The sequence below is a fragment of the Heterodontus francisci genome, chromosome 4 (genome assembly GCF_036365525.1).
Source record: "Heterodontus francisci isolate sHetFra1 chromosome 4, sHetFra1.hap1, whole genome shotgun sequence".
NCBI lineage: Eukaryota > Metazoa > Chordata > Chondrichthyes > Heterodontiformes > Heterodontidae > Heterodontus > Heterodontus francisci.
The window spans coordinates 37,140,969-37,160,104 of NC_090374.1; the positions used below are offsets into that span (position 1 = coordinate 37,140,969).

The window sequence follows — 19,136 nt, forward strand, 5'->3', positions numbered from 1 at the left end:
TCATTAGTACAAATTCTATGAAGTACGGAAAGTCCTCATCAGAGAACTCCTCTTTGCTGACGATGCTGCTTTAACATCTCACACTGAAGAATGTCTGCAGAGTCTCATCGACAGGTTTGCGTCTGCCTGCAATGAATTTGGCCTAACCATCAGCCTCAAGAAAACGAACATCATGGGGCAGGATGTCAGAAATGCTCCATCCATCAATATTGGTGACCACGCTCTGGAAATGGTTCAAGAGTTCACCTACCTAGGCTCAACTATCACCAGTAACCTGTCTCTAGATGCAGAAATCAACAAGCGCATGGGTAAGGCTTCCACTGCTATGTTCAGACTGGCCAAGAGAGTGTGGGAAAATGGCGCACTGACACGGAACACAAAAGTCCAAGTGTATCAGGCCTGTGTCCTCAGTACCTTGCTCTACGGCAGCGAGGCCTGGACAACGTATGCCAGCCAAGAGCGACGTCTCAATTCATTCCATCTTCGCTGCCTTCGGAGAATACTTGGCATCAGGTGGCAGGACTATATCTCCAACACAGAAGTCCTTGAAGCGGCCAACATCCCCAGCTTATACACACTACTGAGTCAGCGGCGCTTGAGATGGCTTGGCCATGTGAGCCGCATGGAAGATGGCAGGATCCCCAAAGACACATTGTACAGCGAGCTCGCCACTGGTATCAGACCCACCGGCCGTCCATGTCTCCGTTATAAAGACGTCTGCAAACGCGACATGAAATCGTGTGACATTGATCACAAGTCGTGGGAGTCAGTTGCCAGCATTCGCCAGAGCTGGCGGGCAGCCATAAAGACAGGGCTAAATTGTGGCGAGTCGAAGAGACTTAGTAGTTGGCAGGAAAAAAGACAGAGGCGCAAGGGGAGAGCCAACTGTGCAACAGCCCCAACAAACAAATTTCTCTGCAGCACCTGTGGAAGAGCCTGTCACTCCAGAATTGGCTTTTATAGCCACTCCAGGCGCTGCTTCACAAACCACTGACCACCTCCAGGCGCGTATCCATTGTCTCTCGAGATAAGGAGGCCCAAAAAAGATTGACTTTTTAGCAGCAAAAACAAATTAAATTTGTTAATAATTCCTCTAATAAAGTCACAATGAGAATTGCACTCCAATAGAAAATTCGATTAATTATGAATCATTGCAATAAATCATAACCTATATACAGGATATTAGTCCTTCAAGAATATAGGTTAATTGTGATAAATTAAGTGAAAACCTATTAGCTTAAAACTAATTTTCCGTGGAACTAAATTGAAAAAGAACTTTAATGTCTTTATTTTATCTAGCCTTTCCTTTTATATTTGATTACAATTATTTTTAAAATCAGTTTCTCAGTCCAAATTCTCATTCTTGAAGCCTTCAGCTCTGGTGCTATTTGACTCTCCTTCCCTCAGATTCTGTAGTTATTCTCCTGTGTGTACTTCTCTCTTTCCCTTAGTGCAACTTACTCTTGCTTCTTCAGCAGCCCCACCACTACTCCTTTTTTGATTTTCTCACTCTTTCCCTGGTTCTTCAGACCCTCTCATATTCGTCCTCTTTGTCATTCATTACAGGAATGAGGTGCCAGAGGGTGTCCAGCAGCCACAGATCTATGTCCCAGCATGAGTCAATAAATTTGTGCAAGTGGGGAATATAATATTCAGGGGTGGTGGTTGTCGGGGGTGAAGACCTGTGCTGGATTCAGAGGGGGGTGGGGAGGAAGACCTTAGATTGGAAAATTGCACATGTCACTCCACTATGTAAGAAAGGTGAGAGGGAAACCAGGGAATTATAGACCAGCTAGCCTAACATCTGTTGATGGGAAATAGCGAGAGTCAATAATTAAGGATCGGGTGACTGAACACTTTGAAAAGTTTCAGCTGATCAGAGAGAGTCAACATGGATTTGTATAGAGTAGGTCATACCTGATGAATCTGATTGAATTTTCTGAAGAGGTGACTAAAGTAGTGGAGAGGGGAATGTCTCTGGATGTTATTTATATGGACTTCAGAAGGCATTCGATAAAGTCCCTCACAAGAGACTGTTAGCCAAAGTTGAAGCTCATGAAACTGAAGGCAAATTATTGAACTGGTTAGGAAATTGGCTGAGCAGCAGGAGACAAAAGCGTAGGGATAATGGGCACACACTGTCATTGGAAGGATGTGTCTCGTGGTGTCCATCAAGAATCTGTGTTGGGGCATCAACTATTCATTGTACTCATTAATGACTTAGGTGATAGAATAGAAAGCCACATATCTAAATTTGCTAATGACACAAAGATTGGCAGTATTGTAGACAGTGTAGATGTGTAAAATTACAAAGAGATATTGATAGATTAAGTGAATGGGCAAAACTGTGACAAATGAATTTCAATTTAGGCAAATGTGAGATTATCCACTTTGGACCTAAAATAGGGTACTTTCTAAATGGTGAAAAGCTATTAACAGTGGAGGCCTAAAGAGACTTTGGAGTCCAGGTGCACAGGTCTTTAATATGTCATGAACAGGTACAGAAAATGATCAAAAAGGCGAATGAAATGCTGGCCTTTCTTTCTGGAGGACTAGAATCCAAGGAGGTAGATGTCATGCTTCAGCCTTGGTTACACCACACCTGGAGAACTGCCAGCAGTTCTGGGCACCACACCGTAGGAAGGAAGTATTGGCCTTGTAGGGAATGCAACGTACGTTTCCTGAAATAATACCTGGACTCCAAGGGTTAAGCTAGAGGAAAGATTATACAAGCTTGGGTTATGTTCCCTGGAATTGAGAAGGTTCTTTAATTGAAGCTTTGAAGCTTCAAAATATTAAGGGTAATAGGTGGGGTAGATTGGGAGAAACTATTTCCTCTAGCTGTAGAGTCTTGGACTAGGGGGTATAGTCAATAGACCTTTCAGAAATGATATTAGGAAACACTTCTACACACAAAGGGTGGTGGAAGTTTGGAGCTCTCTTCTGCAAATGGCAATCGATGACAGATCAATTGCAAATTTTAAAAATGGGGTTCATAGATAGTTATTATCCAAAAGTATTAAGGGATATGGGGCAAAGATGGGTATATGGGGTTAGGTCACAGATCTGCCATGATCTCGTTGTGTGGTAGAACAGGCACGAAGGGCTAAATGGCCTATTCCTGTTCCTACATTCCTAGCTGTACTGTGACCAGTACTACTAACTACACAACCGAGAATTGCTCAACATTTTTTAAGATGGTCTGTATTTCTCCGAATAGAGCAATTGTTTTACTAGTGATGTCACTAGATATTTTATACAGTACTGATACTAACACCCTTTAGTATTGGCTAAATAGGCACCGTTTAATGTTGTGTGATACTTAATTCATTACCTTAAATTGTTCCTTGCTGCTACTGGCACATCTGCAACAACCATGTGAGGGAGAAAGGAATAGAAGATTATGTTGACAGCGTTCGATGAAGAGGAGTGGGAGGAGGCTCATGTGGAGCGTAAACACTTGCTTAGAGCTATTAGGCCAAATGGCCTGTACCTGTGCTGTACCTTCTATCAAGTTCTAACAATAAAGAATAGAAACATAAAAATCAGCTTTACTTTCACATAAGGTCTAATTAGATAGCACAGTAGATTTTATTTTAATGAGTGAAGCCAATCATGCTACCTCACAAGCAAGTTCTGAACAACCTCATGAGTGGAAATAACAAGCATGAAGAGTTGTCATTTGTATTGCATTCTATTTAAATGTGTATATACACAACGAGTGTTTTTTTTGTGGCAATAATTTTCATTGGAAGTCTGAGAAATCACGAACTGGCTGGAAACCTCATTGCCTCAGTGTGTAACTCGACTGAAAATATAATTTTGGTTTCCTGAAATCATGCGGAAGCGATCAATAACTGGATATTCCTTGGCCAGCAGTAAGATATGACAAATATCTCCACAAACAAAGCTGTCTCATGAGCATGTAAGTCAGGAGGAAATTGTCAGTTGTCCTGACAAGTGGCAATAATTATCACAACTCGCCACCCTAGACACTGGGTTTGAAAAATGCATGTATATTGAACAGGTTTCTTACTGGCAATAGCAGAAAGCACCTCATTCGAATGCAGTTTACGTGTTCCTTTTTCTAATGCATATATATAGTTCCCTGATTGCTGTTTACGATGCTGATGGTAAATACTTCTGACTCCTTTAACATTTTTATATTTCATTTCTGCACATAGAAAATTAGCAAAGCAGGCAGTTCTTGAAAATGGGCATGACAACCTTATAGAGATGGATGTTTTTACTCCACCGTGTCACGATGGGAGTTACGGGGATGGGTATGTCATTCTGAAAAATTAAAGCAAAAAGTGATGCGAGCTGCCAGCACAGAATCCTGTATATTACTGTAAGGAGAGTACAAACTCTCACCTCTCAATAATCTTCTGATTATTTTGTTGTTGTTGACGACATTTGTGATTTTTTGAGGCCAGAGACCCTTTCTCTGATTTCTCTTCAGTGCAACTAAGCTAAAGTTCTAATTGCGGCAAAGCTCTCTTTCAAGGCAATAAAGAAAAATCACTCGTCTGATAGCCAAGCAACAACTCCTTTCCCATTCACACAAGCCAGTCTGCTGCTATTCAATAATAACAATTAAAGCTGTTAATGCAACTTAAGTCTTTTAATTTTACTGATTGGCTTCAGCTTTCAAAAACATCTAATTTCCAACTGCAATACTTTTTTTCCTGTTTGTGATTTCTTTGGGCATTGCTCAGTCTGCAAAATAAAGTTATACTTGGGATTTTATTCTGTTTATAGATCATTTTAAATCGATCTAATTAGGGCAGGACCTAGCTTATGCAAATATCTGTGTTGTAATCACATTCAGTCCTAACAAGATTGGGGTTGATTCTCCAGAATTAAAAATTGTTATAGTAAAAGAAGCACGGCCATGATTAGTGGAGGAAGTTTTTCGTGTGACAGGTACATCATTTTGGTGCTTCACTGTGAACTTCCAGTAACAACCAAACCATCTGAAAGGAAATGAGGGGATGTTTAGAAGCTCCCAATGGAGAGGAAAATTCAGAAATCCACCTGCTGGTTCTCAAACAATCTAGTTCGCGTGCTTGTATGGTCCCGTTTTTAATTGTAGGGTTTTTAATCAGGGGCTCATGGTTTAACTTCTCCTCCCCTCCTCATCCCCATCATAAAGTTCCAGGATGGATGATTATGTTGGGCAATGGGATCACCGTAAGTGTACTGCAGTCAACCTGTGATTTTTCACTGGGGAGTTAACGGAAGTTTCAGTTGAAACATTTTCTACATCTACAGGGATTCCACACTGTTGGTCCTGAGTTTAATAAAGAGACATTGTCGTTTTCTACATCTGCATTACAGCCAAGCCTGATCTTGTCTTTGCCTGAGCATCAGACACTCATCTTCCAACACAAGTCTCTAGATAGTGATAGGTCGCAGAATCCCTTGCTCATTTTTCACTCCATAATTTAGAAGTACTGAGGCCAAATTATTTTGTCCCTATTGCTACCCAGTTTAGATCAGCTTACTCAGAACCTGCAATCATCCTGGTCAATATGACTCCATTCCAGAATAGGCAGTGCACTTAGCAACTGAGTCATTGGGGAAGCCGTGCTCTATTTATGCTGTATTGTCAGCAAGCTGTGGCATCAGCATTTTGCTGTATCTCCCAATGGCAATAGTTGAAAGAAAGAAAAAAATTACATTTAAGTAGTGCCTTTTGTGACCTCAAGGCAGCTCAAAGTGCTGAGATGCAGTCATTGCTGTTACCATAACAGATATGGCAGACAATTTGCACACAGTAGGTCTCACAAGCAGAAATTGAGATGAACAGGTTAGGTGAGGAAAGTTAGATAGTATATCAAAAAACATTCTTCTGTCTTTCCTCCATTGTTTCTTTACATCCATCTGAACAGACAAAAGAGTCCTCAGTGTAATGTTCCATGTAAATGGCAGCAGCTGGAACAATGTGACAATCCCTCAGTACTGCACTGGTCTTAACCTAGAAAGTGCTCTCAAATCCCAGAATGGGGCTTGAATCCCCAATTTTCTGATTCAGATCTAAGAGTACTACCAATTGACCCAAGCCCTTTTTCCTTTACCCATTCTTCCAACCAGATGAATATTCTAAGGCATTTGCAAATATACATTCACAGAAAATAATGCCACTGTTTTTAATATGTCATTGTGTGCAAAGTTCATAATGACAGTTTGTGCTTAAAAAGCACCTTTAACATGGAAAACATCTTAAGGTGCACCTTTGAATGGGAGGTCAGACACAGTTAAAGCACTTGCCAAACCTATCTGCTTCTTCAACTCCCTCTCCTCCTTTAAGACCCTTTTTAAAACACACCATTAGTTTGGTCACCCCTCCGAATCCCTTGTTTTTTGGCTCATCATCCATGTCCTTAATATCTCTGTGAAGCACCAGTGGATGTTTTTCTATGTTAAAGGCACTATTTAAATGCAAATTGTTATTGTTGCAGGAGAAGGTTGAAGAGATAGCAGAGGTGACCGTAGGCATAATCGAAGAGATAGTTTTGAAGGAGGCTTTTGAAAGGGGTAAGGAAAAAAGGAGTTTGGGAACAGAATTTGAGGATACAGGGGCTGAAAAATCTGTCCCTAATGGTAAAGCGGTGTTAGTGCAATGTCACCATTTAAAGCCTGCTGTTGCAGGTCCAAACAGGAGAAAGTAACAGTGCCTTATAATAAGCTCAGAAACCTACACATCAAAGAGCCCTAATTTTTTGGAATCATATATTTATCTAAAAATCCCATTTCCCTGGGTAGCAGACGAGTGATTTTGGGACTCAGATGGCTATTCATTAAATATGCCCAGACTTTAGCATTATAATGGTAAAGTAATTTTAAGGACAAAGACTGATTACATTGGAGGTTGCAGTAAAATTTAACTGGATTACATGCCAACATACAGCCTTTAGAAATGAATACAATTTGTTCAAAATTGCAACCTGATTTTAGCCTGAAGCAAATTTGATCTTTGCCTTGCTGATAGCTCGTGTCACGGCTTGCATCATTTTCTATCTGTTCCTTGTTAATTCCCTGTCCTGAATGTAGTATTTGTTTGCATTAATGTCTCAAAGCAAAAAAAGCGTGCAGCTGAGAATCCCTTAACTTTGCTAATTTTTTTGTTCTTTCGTCTGTTATCTTTCATTTGCTACAGCAAAAAGCCTTAATATTATTTAATTTGTAAAAGAGGCCTCAAATGAACCATGAAAGTGATGCACTTTTTCATGTACCGTCTGCATGAAAGTTAGAAATGCTTTTCACGGTTGTCTTCTGTGCCGCTGTCTCTCAGGTGTAATTGCTGTACCCTGTGTTTTAAATCATTATTCATGTATATTCTTAACTTTATATTGATAAAATCTGTCAGAGCTTCTGTGTAGCACCTGGCTAAAATGGAGCTTCCATTGTAGTTGAGTTGCTATGTGCACAACCTAGAATGGAAAGATCTTAGGTCAGGAGGTTGCATGTTTGACCATCTCCCCCGCCCCAGTTGTTATTCATTAGCTGGTCATGATGGTGGTAGAGGTGCTGAGATAGGCTTCAGTGTCCATGGGCTACAAAAGGGAAAAGGTTTTATCATGACTTTTTGGTCAGACTCTCGTCGACTGGGTCTGGCTTGTCTGCGGACTTTCACTGTCTGCGTTTACACTTGAAGAATGGCCACTTAGTAAGGTACCCATGGATGGTACCCCAGGATTACAGAGAAGAAATCTGAAAGCCAGGAAATTTGAAAAGCAACATGTAGAGAGAACCTGCTTGGGTAAGCTGTGGGATCTCATAAATATCTTTGTGTGAAGCTGTCTGGATTGTTCATAAGCACGGAGGTAACAAGTGAGCTCTGGACTGCCTCATGAGTGGAGATATTTATCATACTTCACCACTGTCTATCAAGCTTTCTGTTTAAACCGCACAAATATAAAGCAGTCATTTTTAAGCAAATTTGTTTTGATGGCATCACAAGCTTGCTGATGTGAATAATAGCTCCATAGTCCCCAGGCATTGCTGTGGCATACATATTGTAATCGTTTATGGTTAATGACAAGACCTCTTGAACGCAGGTTGGACATTTATTCTTGTCAGTGGAATAATATTACTGACATCAACCTGCATATCAAGAGGATGAAATTGTTTATTTCAGGAGAAGCTGTTACTGCATTGGGGAGAGTTTTTACATATACATAGAATTTATAGCACAGAAATAGACCATTTGACCCAACAGATCTATTCCATTCATACTCCACATGAGCCTCTTCTCACTTTACTTCATTTCACCCTATCAAACACCCTTCTATTCCTTTCTCCCTCATGCATTATGTCGCTTCAAGGAGAAGTGCATCTATACTATTGACTTCAGTTACCCTATGTGGTAGCAAGATCCACATTCTAACCACTACTGAATTCCCTATTGGATATATTAGTGACTATCTTACATTTATGGCCCTTGTTTTGGACTGTCCAGTAAGTGGAAACATTTTCTCTTCATTTACCCTGTCAAACTCCTAAAAGGTTGTCTCTCAGCCTTCTCTTTTCTAGAGAAAAGAGCCCCAGCCTGTTCAGTCTTTCCTATTAGTTATAACCTCTCTGTTCTGCAATCATCCTTGTAAATCTTTTGTTGCATCTTCTCTAGGACTTTATCTTTTTGGAGTAGTATGGTGCCCAGAACAATGCACAGAATTCTCAACTGTAGTAATCAGTTTTGCATTACAGGAACAGGGTAATAGAAAATGAACTCTGCTCAATTGTGCAATCATGGAAATGAGCCCCCTATTCAGCACTTTTTCTGTTCCGGTCTTTTGCTGCACTTTACACATAGGTGTAACATGTTTTAGTGGCAGACTCAGCCACAGCATAATACTATGTCCTTCGCCATAGCATGAGCTGCCCAGCTTGAAATGTCTGACTAGACGCTTCACAAGTTGACAGTAGCCTTTTGAAATGCCGAAGATCTCTCTTCTGGATGTCACCAAAAGAACCTCCTCTTGAATAAAAAAAATTATTTTCCCCCACTCTCCCTCGTCCCCTGGTTTCTCTCCTTGACTCAAATTTTTGAACATTTGCTGGTCTGTGGTTCCACTGGCACTGGCACCCTTTGGTACTGATTCCAAGTGACCCTCCTATGTGGGCGAAACTCTACTACCCTGGGGTGCAAAATGGCTGCCCATTTTGCACCTTGCCAGATTTTCCATTCTGTTTACTTCAACGGAGAGTAAAATCCGTCAGTGTATAGTTGACCCATTCTGTGCCCCTGCCATAGTTAAATATCTCCACATATATGTCTAAACCAAGGCAATGAGTTCTGGCAAAATATTTGACTAGGGAAGCACCACACTTGAGTTCAAACTTGATCTCTCCCAACATTCGCACTTTCTAGGATGAGGTCACTGGATAGTGGCCACAGAGCAGACAGAGTGATTCTACCTCATGTCCCTAACCCGTATATACTGAGAGATTAATTGAAGTGCTCCCACCGCTACCTGGCTGAGATACGTGAGCACCGAAGGGACAAAGGATTGACCCAGAGATATTTGTTCAAAATAGCAGGCAGTGTATTTATCCAGTGGGGGAAGGGAAGGGGGAAGGGAGTGCAATGAAGAAATGTCCAGTGTAGTTTGGCATCATCCAACACATTTCATGGCATAATCTTTTCACACAGTTCACTCATTAAGATTTCTTAGGCACAGTTTGCACCGGCTAGAGAACTGGTGCTTGTTTCAGAAGTTTCACCACTCACCATTGTTCTTTGTTACTGTAATCACTGTCAAATATGTACCCATGTCATTTCAATTAAAATGTGCCACAAACTGATTTTAAAACCATTTTAACACAGCCTTAAAAGTTAATTGTCATAGGAAATGTTGTTGAAGAACAACATTTTGAAATTGAATAGGAGAGAATGTAAAACAAAATACATTGTTGTCTGAAAAGTAGATGTGAATGGATAGTAACTGAGATCATGTGGTCCAGTGGGTTAATATTGGATTTTCAACCAGCCTCTTAGTTTAAATTCTCTTACCACTAAAATGTCCCAACCCGAACAATCTTCAGCAGGTGGCTCACCTTAAGAGGACTCCAATATGCTCAAATGTCAATTAGCATTGCTGGAAAATTCAGTGTGAAAAGACCGACCCGACCCTCTAACCAAGTCCACAGGAATTGCACTCTACTGCCCCAGGCTGATGAGAGGAAAGTTGGCATTATCTCTAAGCTGGCCTTTGATTTTAGGCTGACTAAAAGGGCGCTTGTCTCAGCTTCAGGCCCACGCTGCATGACAGGCACATCATCCTGGCACTGAAAGCGCATGGCTGTTTACCTGAATCCTGTTGCAAATGACATCGAGCCCTTTTATTTTCTATCTTCTATTTAATGTCAAATTGAGAATTTTCACTCAGGGCTGAACTTTTCTTTGTAGAGTAAGCCCTAAACATTTTGCAAACCCAGAAAGCAATAGTTGTAAATTGATTCAAATAAATGTACCAGTAATTCTTACAAAATAATTTTTTTTTAAAAGTTAATGTCATCGAGACTCTGGTTTAACTTTTCAGTGAAATTAGTTCAAAGTCTGTCAGAATTTTTTTAACAAACCTTTAGAAAATGAACAATTAAACAATTACTTAGAACTATTGTGTAGAAGTAAGTGATTACAGATTCATAATACAGTTAAAGGGATCAGTCCTTGGGTAATGTACCATTGCTTTTCCCATCATCCTTATTAAGCTAGCACAATAAATGTGTTGAGTAAATATTTCCTTTAACTCAGTGTATTTCAGTCTATAGAACCAATCACTTGGTTTTTATGTGAGCAACCCCATAAACTCGGAATGAGTTTTATTCAATGCCATTGTCGAGCCCTTCAACCAGCTTAAGTTGCCTTGTTCATCCCTGCACTTCAGCATGTTTGCACACTCAGCCTGACTGCAAGAAACCCTGGTGTTTGTGCACTTTATCTTCAAGCACCATGTTGGTTGTTGTGTCTCACCTCTTCCGGGCCCGCTCACACATCTTCACAATTCTTTTCCACCTTTTCTTTTCAGGCATTTCCTCTTCAAGACTGGAACAGGGACGACGCCATTATTCAGCACAGCCTCGCCTGGTTACACCATGGCCTCAAGTGCCGTCTATTCACCACCGCCACGCCCACTGCCTCGGAACACTCTTTCCAGAAGTGCTTTTAAGTTCAAGAAATCGTCCAAGTACTGCAGTTGGAAATGCACAGCCCTGTGTGCAGTCGGCGTGTCAGTCATACTAGCAGTCCTGCTGTCTTATTTCATAGGTAGGTGTTCAGCCACACATCATTACCTCGGCTGTGTTTTTCTATTTTCTCAGTCGGAAGCACGCATGATTCCTGAATGATTTATGGCATTATTTATATCTAAAGGTCACTTTAGGGAAAAGTTGTTGTTGTGCTTCCAAAGGGTTTGACAGCAGTGATCTGATGGAAGCCTTTTCCCCTTTGGGGAGAATGCTCTGTGCTGTTGTTCCCTCATGAACTTGGTTGATATTTGAAGATATTTAACGCGTGACCCAGTCACTTACTGAGTTGATGAATGTCTGTCAGCTCAGATCGAAAAGGGAAGAAAAAGTTATCTTGTGTTTTGAAACAAAAAGAGTCCCATCAGCATAGTTTATCATTAGATCCTGGAATAAACAGGTTTTCGATCTCTCTGTCTCTCTGAAGAATTTGAAATTTTCCATCAAAATAAACGTAGGCTGCAGTACAAATCCCAAAGAGAATGCAAAATAAATAAATCATGGCTGGATCAGAATGTATTTATTGTTGCTATTGTTGTACATCTTTTAAAAAATACCATTTGTCATGGAAATAATGGATATGTTCTTGCAATTGTAACCCCATCCATGTGTGAAAGCATTTGCTATGTGTATTTTATAAGGACAATGCCGTGCTTCTTTTACAACTAGGGTGGTAAGGTCACAACAATTGGCCTCCCTGCCTCTCACTGGGGTTGGGCAAAACAAGTCAAGGTTCTAGCTCCTGGCCTCTGGCCAGTGACATATGCTGGACAATGCGCATTAGGCGAAGAACAGATCAGGCTTAACAAATGCTACCCATGGATGAATACACTCCTGTCACTTACTGCTTAGCCTCACACATGCAGAATGGCTACTTGGGTGAGGTTACCAGTGAACAGCTGGCAGTGGATCACAACTCTAGAATTAGTCAGCACTTTCTGAACAGGAGGAGTGAATATTTGAGGGGAAAACGCTTGCTTATTTCTTTTGAAACTACTATTACATTCCCACTTCATATTTTAGCCTCACTTCTTCCCCCTCTTCCTCATTGAGAAGTTACATTCAATTCCAGTTGGTGATTGTGACCTGAATGCAATGTCTCAGGATACAGATTCCCAGATTTAGTTCAATTACAAGATGTTATTAAAGAGGAAAACATCCCCAGAAACCCATTACTAAAGCAAAAGGTCTGCCACCCCTGAACGTGGAATAAAAATCCGTTAATGTGTGAAACAGAAAAATCCGTTGTTGCAAGCACAGCCCTGCTTCCCTCTCATTTTGTCAGTAGTTACCATGTGATTTCGCAGACATTTCTGACACCAGCTTTGATCAAACAAGTTTATGTAAAGAACTAAAGTAATAACAAAAAATTAATTTTCATTTATATAACATCAGAAAAATACTTCTAAAGCATAGTTGTTGTCATATAAACATGGTGGCACAGCAAGATCCCACAAACAGCATTGAGATCAACGACCAATTTATTACTTTTTGGCAGTTTTGGTTGAAGGATGAATATTGGCCGACACATTGAACTCCCCTACTCTTCATCAAATTATGCTATAGGATTTTTTACATCCACTGAAGGCCTTGATTTCACATCTCACATTTCACATTTATACTTGTTGTTTTGCCTATGTTAGCGTTGTAGAGATCTGGCAGAAGTGAATTGAATACTTCGGTATGGCATTTTCCAAGTGGGGTACAATACCTGCCCCACAATCCCCAAATAGTGGCAGACACCACTTTCCACTGATGAATATATTTTGCAGTTGGTCATAGTTCGTTAGTTGTCTCATGGAATTCTCATCCATAAGAGCATTTATGTATTCTCACCAGGGTCCATTGACTCCCAATCTCTTTGCACCACCCTTTCCCTTTTGTGCTCGCTGCGGCTCACAGCCTGAATCCAAGATCAGAGACCCATGATGTACATACTGAAAACAAATGAATTCTGATCTGAGTGTTCAGCTTTAAGCAAAAGCTCGGGCCGAGTGGTTAAGGCGTTGGACTTGAAATACAATGAGGGTTTCATTGCGCAGGTTCAAGCCCTGCTCACAGCGAAGTTATTTGGGGCGGCACAGTGGCGCAGTGATTAGCACCGCAGCCTCACAGCTGCAGCGACCCAGGTTCAATTCAGGGTTCTGCCTGTGTGGAGTTTGCAAGTTCTCCCTGTGTCTGCGTGGGTTTTCTCCGGGTGCTCCGGTTTCCTCCCACAAGCCAAAAGACTTGCAGGTTGGTAGGTAAATTGGCCATTATAAATTGCCCCTAGTATAGGTAGGTGGTAGGGAAATATAGGGACAGGTGGGGATGCGGTAGGAATGTGGGATTAGTGTAGGATTAGTGTAAATGGGTGATTGATGGTCGGCACAGACTCGGTGGGCCGAAGGGCCTGTTTCAGTGCTGTATCTCTAAATAAATAAATAAAAGATGAACCTCAGATCCCTCAGGGCCTCTGTCTGGAAGACAAGTGCTTTGTATTACAAAGGGTGGTTAATGGTGGGAATACTATGGGTCAGAATTTTCTCAGAGCTGCTCCAGTTTCACTGCTGTAACTTCACCAAATTAGCTGGTCACTTGACTCATTGCTATTACAGTGACAGAGCGGGAGCTGTTCCAAGGAAATTCCCAGCCTACATAGTCTGCTCTTATTGGCAGTTATTCAGTTTAAAAGTGCCTTATGAGTAATCGTAGACTACTGTCGTTTGTCAAGGTATGAGCTAGATTTTACCTTTGGAACGCCAAAACTAAATCGACTAGTTTTGATGATTTTGGTTGCTTTGGTATTTTAAATTCTCTCATTAGCAGAGGCCTGGTATATCTATCAAACCTTGGATCTCACAAGGTATTTAATGATATGTGGTGCAGTTTAAATCCTCTCACTGTTAGAGGTCCAATATATTCTTTGAGATGGATGGTGATCCAAACATGCTAGTCGACTTTATTAAACTTGTTTTCCAAGTTTGGGGGAAGAGGTGCTCCTTCATGGACTCAAGATGTTGAATGTCCCATTCCTCCTCTCACAACAGCAGCAACACATTAACACCAATAACACAGTACTGTTTTTGCTTTCCACTAGTTGAGTGGATTTTATATCCTTTCAATTTTATTTTGAAGTGTTAAGATACTTCAAGAAACATTTTTATATGAAAAGAAAAAGATCTTGCATTTAGATAGCATCTTTCATATGCTAAGTCAGGAAACTACTTTTGAAGTGCAGTCACTGTTGCTACATTGGCTAACGTAGCTGCCAATCAGTGCACAGCAAGGTCTCACAAACGACAGTGAGTTACGTGACCAGCTAATCTGTTTTGGATGGAAAATAAATGTTGGGCAGGACACCATCCCTACTCGCATAGAATCTTTTATATTCAGCTGAAAGGGCTGATAGGGCCTCAGTTTAGCATCTCATCCCAACGTTCCAACAATGGAGCACACAAGTCAGTATTGCACTGAAGTGTCACTCTCGATTATGTGCCCAATTTCTATAGTGAGAGTTGAGTGTATGACTCTGAGGAAGTAGTGCTACCACTGAGACAAGTTGACACTTAGTGTATTTAGTGAGGGTAGTTCATTTGAATTTGAAAATAAACATTTTTTTGCCAAGCCAGATAATAATGTTGATGGAGCCTGAGTGTTAGTGCCAAAGTGGTTTGTAGGAGTGCAGTCTAGGCCAGTGGCACATGTCCCTTGCTGAAAGGCGAAGGAGTTAGTGTTTGATATTTATATCAGGTGCCTCCCTGCACCTGGTTAGTTTGATCAACGTGGCCAAAAGAGGCTGAAATTTGCACTCACTAACCATCTATTTCAATACTGTAGCCTGCTGCTCTTACACATATTTAAGCAACATCATGTTGCTTAAATACTGGTTTATTTCCTCAGTGTGTCATGTAGGGTGGGTAAAATGTTATCAGAGTGGCAGGCAACTTCAGCTTCAATTTCTGGTGAGGTTGGGCAGGTTAAGCAGAATGAGGTCCTAATATTGGATGGCTGTCAGGTGGCTGTCAAATACCTTCTTTTGAACTAGTAAACCCACTGGAATACAGTGATGTGCTTCTTTAGAACAGGCTGTCAACTTCAGCATCTGTTCATTTCCCTCAGAATATGTCGAAATTGTTGAATGGCATTGTGGGATCATACGTTATGTAACTGGAAATTAGTTGCATGTTGGTCCAATTTCTTTAAGATATTCTGTGTTCCCAGTGCCCACCAGCATCAATTTTGTGCCGTTAACTAGTCAACTTAGTTGTGCAAGTTCAATAAATGTTGATAAGATTATACACTCAGCAGCAAAGTTCACTTGTTCAAACGGGTAACACCTCAAATAAAATTAAGCACTTACAACCACGCTCCAGACCCCAGAAGGAATCTTAGGTCTTCCCTCCCCGCTTCACCACTCCGCCTGTTCCTCCCCCCCCCCTCCCCTATCCCATCCCCATCATTATCACCTCTGGATCCCCCTCACCACTTACCAGAATGCTGGGGGAGCCCTTTCCTGTGAGTCCTTGGTTGCAGCCTACTGCCACTCACATTCCCGCTCCCACCCACCAGCTGTGATCCCAATTGGGCTACTGCAGGAGTCTGAACGTGAATGTTTAACTGAAGCCTCAGAGTCAAAATCTCTCTATTAATAGCGGAGGATTCAAATTTTGTAACAGTGCCAAGGAGCTGTGGTTTTGACGGGGTAACAGAAAATGTGATGCTGATTTTAATGCACACCACAGGCTGTGAGCCAGCTCCCCTTGGTGTTTGTACACCTCCTCTTCAAAGGGCATGTGTTTCATTGGAGCGTGATCAAAAGAACTCACAACACAGGTTTAACACCTAGAAACCGCTTGTGTGTGGTCTTTCTAAAATCCTTTGAACAGGCCTACTACTCCCAAAGTAATTCTGTTTCACCCTGAGATCACTTTAAAGTCAGACTTGCAGTTTAAACCTTTTTCACCTCCCGCCATGCTGCAGAATGGTTCCAAAGTCAGTGGATATTCTCCAGTACCAAAGTAGCAGTGTGCAATGTTGAAGGGGAAGTTTGACAGTGGTGGGGTGAGGAACATCTGGCTTACCACTTATTTGGGTTTGGATCAGGCATTTCCTGGAGGTTACCCAAGCAAGAAAGTCTAGTGTTTTGAGTATAAACCCACACATTCCACCTACTTCAGTGTCTCAGGATGTGAAGGCATAAATTATTGTTTGTTAGTCATGTTTTCTGATGTGTTCGTATAATCAACAATGCTAATATAAGAGCTCAAGCCACAAACCCACCCTTCCTTTTTCATACTCCACCCCAGATCCAGAATTGGACATGGCAAAAGGTGGCATCAGTAGCTGCATCATGTCAAACACGATGCTATCCTCAGCTGATATGCACAGATTCATAGGGCAGAGTTTTTCCTGCGGGCTTCTGAACCCTGCCATCGGATTCAAATGGGGGCCAGAAGCCCACATTGTCTGGGAAACAGCTACTCATTGGTCATTTTCCCCGAATTGGCCAAGTGGAGCCCAGAGGGTGGACTCGCCATCCAATTGAGGACAGTGGGTGGGCTCTCGAAGCTGGACGGCCAATAGGAGGTCCTCCAGCTCAGAAGCAGCAGCAGGCTGCCTTTGCAGGTAAGTGAGAGAGAGGCTGCCCCGTCCTTTCTCCAACTTTTTAAAATTTTAAATAAAAATATGGTCCCAGCAGCCAGGCCACCATTGCAGGGGGTGAGCCCTCCGCAGGGCCGCCTGCAGTTGCTGTTGAACCCAGGCTGGCAAGGAGGACCGCAAAGCTTGCCTGAAGTGCAGGCAGAGATTCTGGCGGCCGGCACTTTGGTTTCGGAACAACATAGAATCATGCCGCATGGGGCTTGTAAAGGCCAAGGTAGGGATCCCCCCGCCCCCCGCCCCCCCCCCCCCCCCGCCAGCTTTTCAGCCTGGCGCTGGGAGCCCCGCTATCGCCACAAAATCCAGCCCCTGGAATCTGACTGCAACTCCAACAATAGGCCTTAATAGGCCCTTAACTAATGGAATTGGCTCCCTACCGCTTGTGGGCAGGTAACCCTGCCACCCCCTCATCCCAGCTATGGGAAAATGGCCCGGAGGCAGGATGAAGCCGGGGAACAGGTTCTGCTGGCCCCCATTGGTTCCCAGAAATCTTCCCCATAGTTCCCAGTGTGTTCAATTGAAAAAAGAACATGCATTTATATAGCGCCTTTCGCAATCACAGGGCATTCCAAAGTGCTTTACAGCCAATGATATACTTTTGAAGTGTAGTCACTGTTGTAATGTAGGAAACTTGGCAGCCGGTTTGGACACAACAAGCTCCTGCAAAGAGCAAAATGTTAATGACCGGATGACCTGTTTTAGTAATGATGGTTGAGGTATAAGTATTGGCCAGGACACCACAAAGAACTCTCTGCTCTTCTTTGAAATAGTGCCCTGGTATCTTTCACGCCCACATAAGAGTGCAGATAGGTTTAACGCCTCATCCGAAAGACAGCATCTCCAACAGTGCATATTTTCCTCAGTACTGCACTGAAGTGTGAACCCAGTTTATTTGCTCAAGTCTCTGGAGTGGGACTCAAACCCACATCCTTCCGACTCAGACGAGAGTGCTACCACTGAGGACCTGATTGGAGTAGGAAGCCTTGTTGATTCCTTGCCCTACCCACATGTAGACCAAGGTCATTAAAACTTAACTTCCAGCTCAAACTAGCCATTCCTAATCTGCATCCTACCCTCAGTCGCCCAGATTATTACTGCCGGCAAAAGCATTGGGAAAGCAGCATTGTGCTTGTTAACAGTAAGCACCCAGAGGGACCAAAACTCAGCCGGTTCGCCACATTCGTCTCGGGAAGCTTTTTTACACACTGCTTGCAACAACTTGCAAAATAACCTTCAAACTGAAGCCGCAAATTGCAACTGAGGTGGTCCAGCTCAATCCCTAATGGAACCGGGATGCAAGTGGGCGATTGGAACACAGCATTAAATCTTCCACATTGTGCTCGCGATTGCAATTTTGAGAGTGGAGCAGGGGGTGCAATTTAATGTTTGGCAGCAACTGTGCACTATAATCTGCAATCTGCACTCCATTATCTCCGCTGTAGTGTACACGGCTGAACCGCTGGTCTTGGAGGCATGATCGTTTTTTCTCTCTCTGAATGGATCTATTCACTTTACTGCTCGACCGAACACAACCTGCAGTTGCCTCTCAGATCTCCAGTGCCTCATCTATTGGCATTTATGTCATGTTTGACATTTGCAAAATGGTTTGGCATTAGCATAAAAGCATCGTTTAGTTTCCCAGGAACATGACCCAGCTGAACCTGCCTCTAACAAGTGAGCGTCAGACATTTAACCAATTATTATTTCTAAGGAGATACTGATACGTCTGGGCCTATTTGCATTTTGAAAATGTTGCCGTGCAGCATCTACTTTGACATCCTCAGCTGCATTGGCATCTCTCTCCTTGATTACACTACACTGCAAAACAAACCATACTTGTATTTATTCGGTCAATTCTATTCCCTCTCCGCCCTCCGTCCACCCATCTGAAAGTACAAACATGGTGACCATGATGTGTTGAGCCCTATGTGAACTTTGGCTGCGGTGCTTCATCAAACCTCCTATGAAGTTCCATCACTGGTATGTTGTATATTGTATTTCTCGCACTTTTGTTGCTACTTAATGCTACAGGCCATAGGTTTTAAAACTGAAGGGCACAAGGAAATCCAGAGGGGGCACTGGACTCAGTGTTCTGAGAACTCGATGCTCTGTATTTTTTGATGTGGTGTTGCTTATATCATTTCTTCAGTGTATTAAAAGACAAAATTTTTGCAGTGATAGCACTTAATCATTTGCAAAGCAGGCATTGTCCGGGAATTTCCCTGGAGCCACACCGCTGCACC

The 19,136-nt window shown here is 42.2% G+C and overlaps 1 protein-coding gene across 16 annotated transcripts in view; it reads left to right on the forward strand.

Annotated features, from left to right (window-relative positions):
• Positions 1-19,136, forward strand: part of LOC137368959 (teneurin-3) — an 891,767-nt gene that overhangs the window by 676,009 nt on the left and 196,622 nt on the right. For 14 of the 16 annotated variants that reach the window (XM_068029337.1, XM_068029332.1, XM_068029334.1 and 11 more), the window contains 2 exons: positions 4,185-4,283; positions 11,037-11,275. In XM_068029337.1, coding sequence (XP_067885438.1) covers positions 4,185-4,283; positions 11,037-11,275 — 338 coding nt within the window. The remainder of the gene's footprint in view (positions 1-4,184; positions 4,284-11,036; positions 11,276-19,136) is intronic. The other 2 variants (XM_068029335.1, XM_068029336.1) reach the window with 1 other exon arrangement.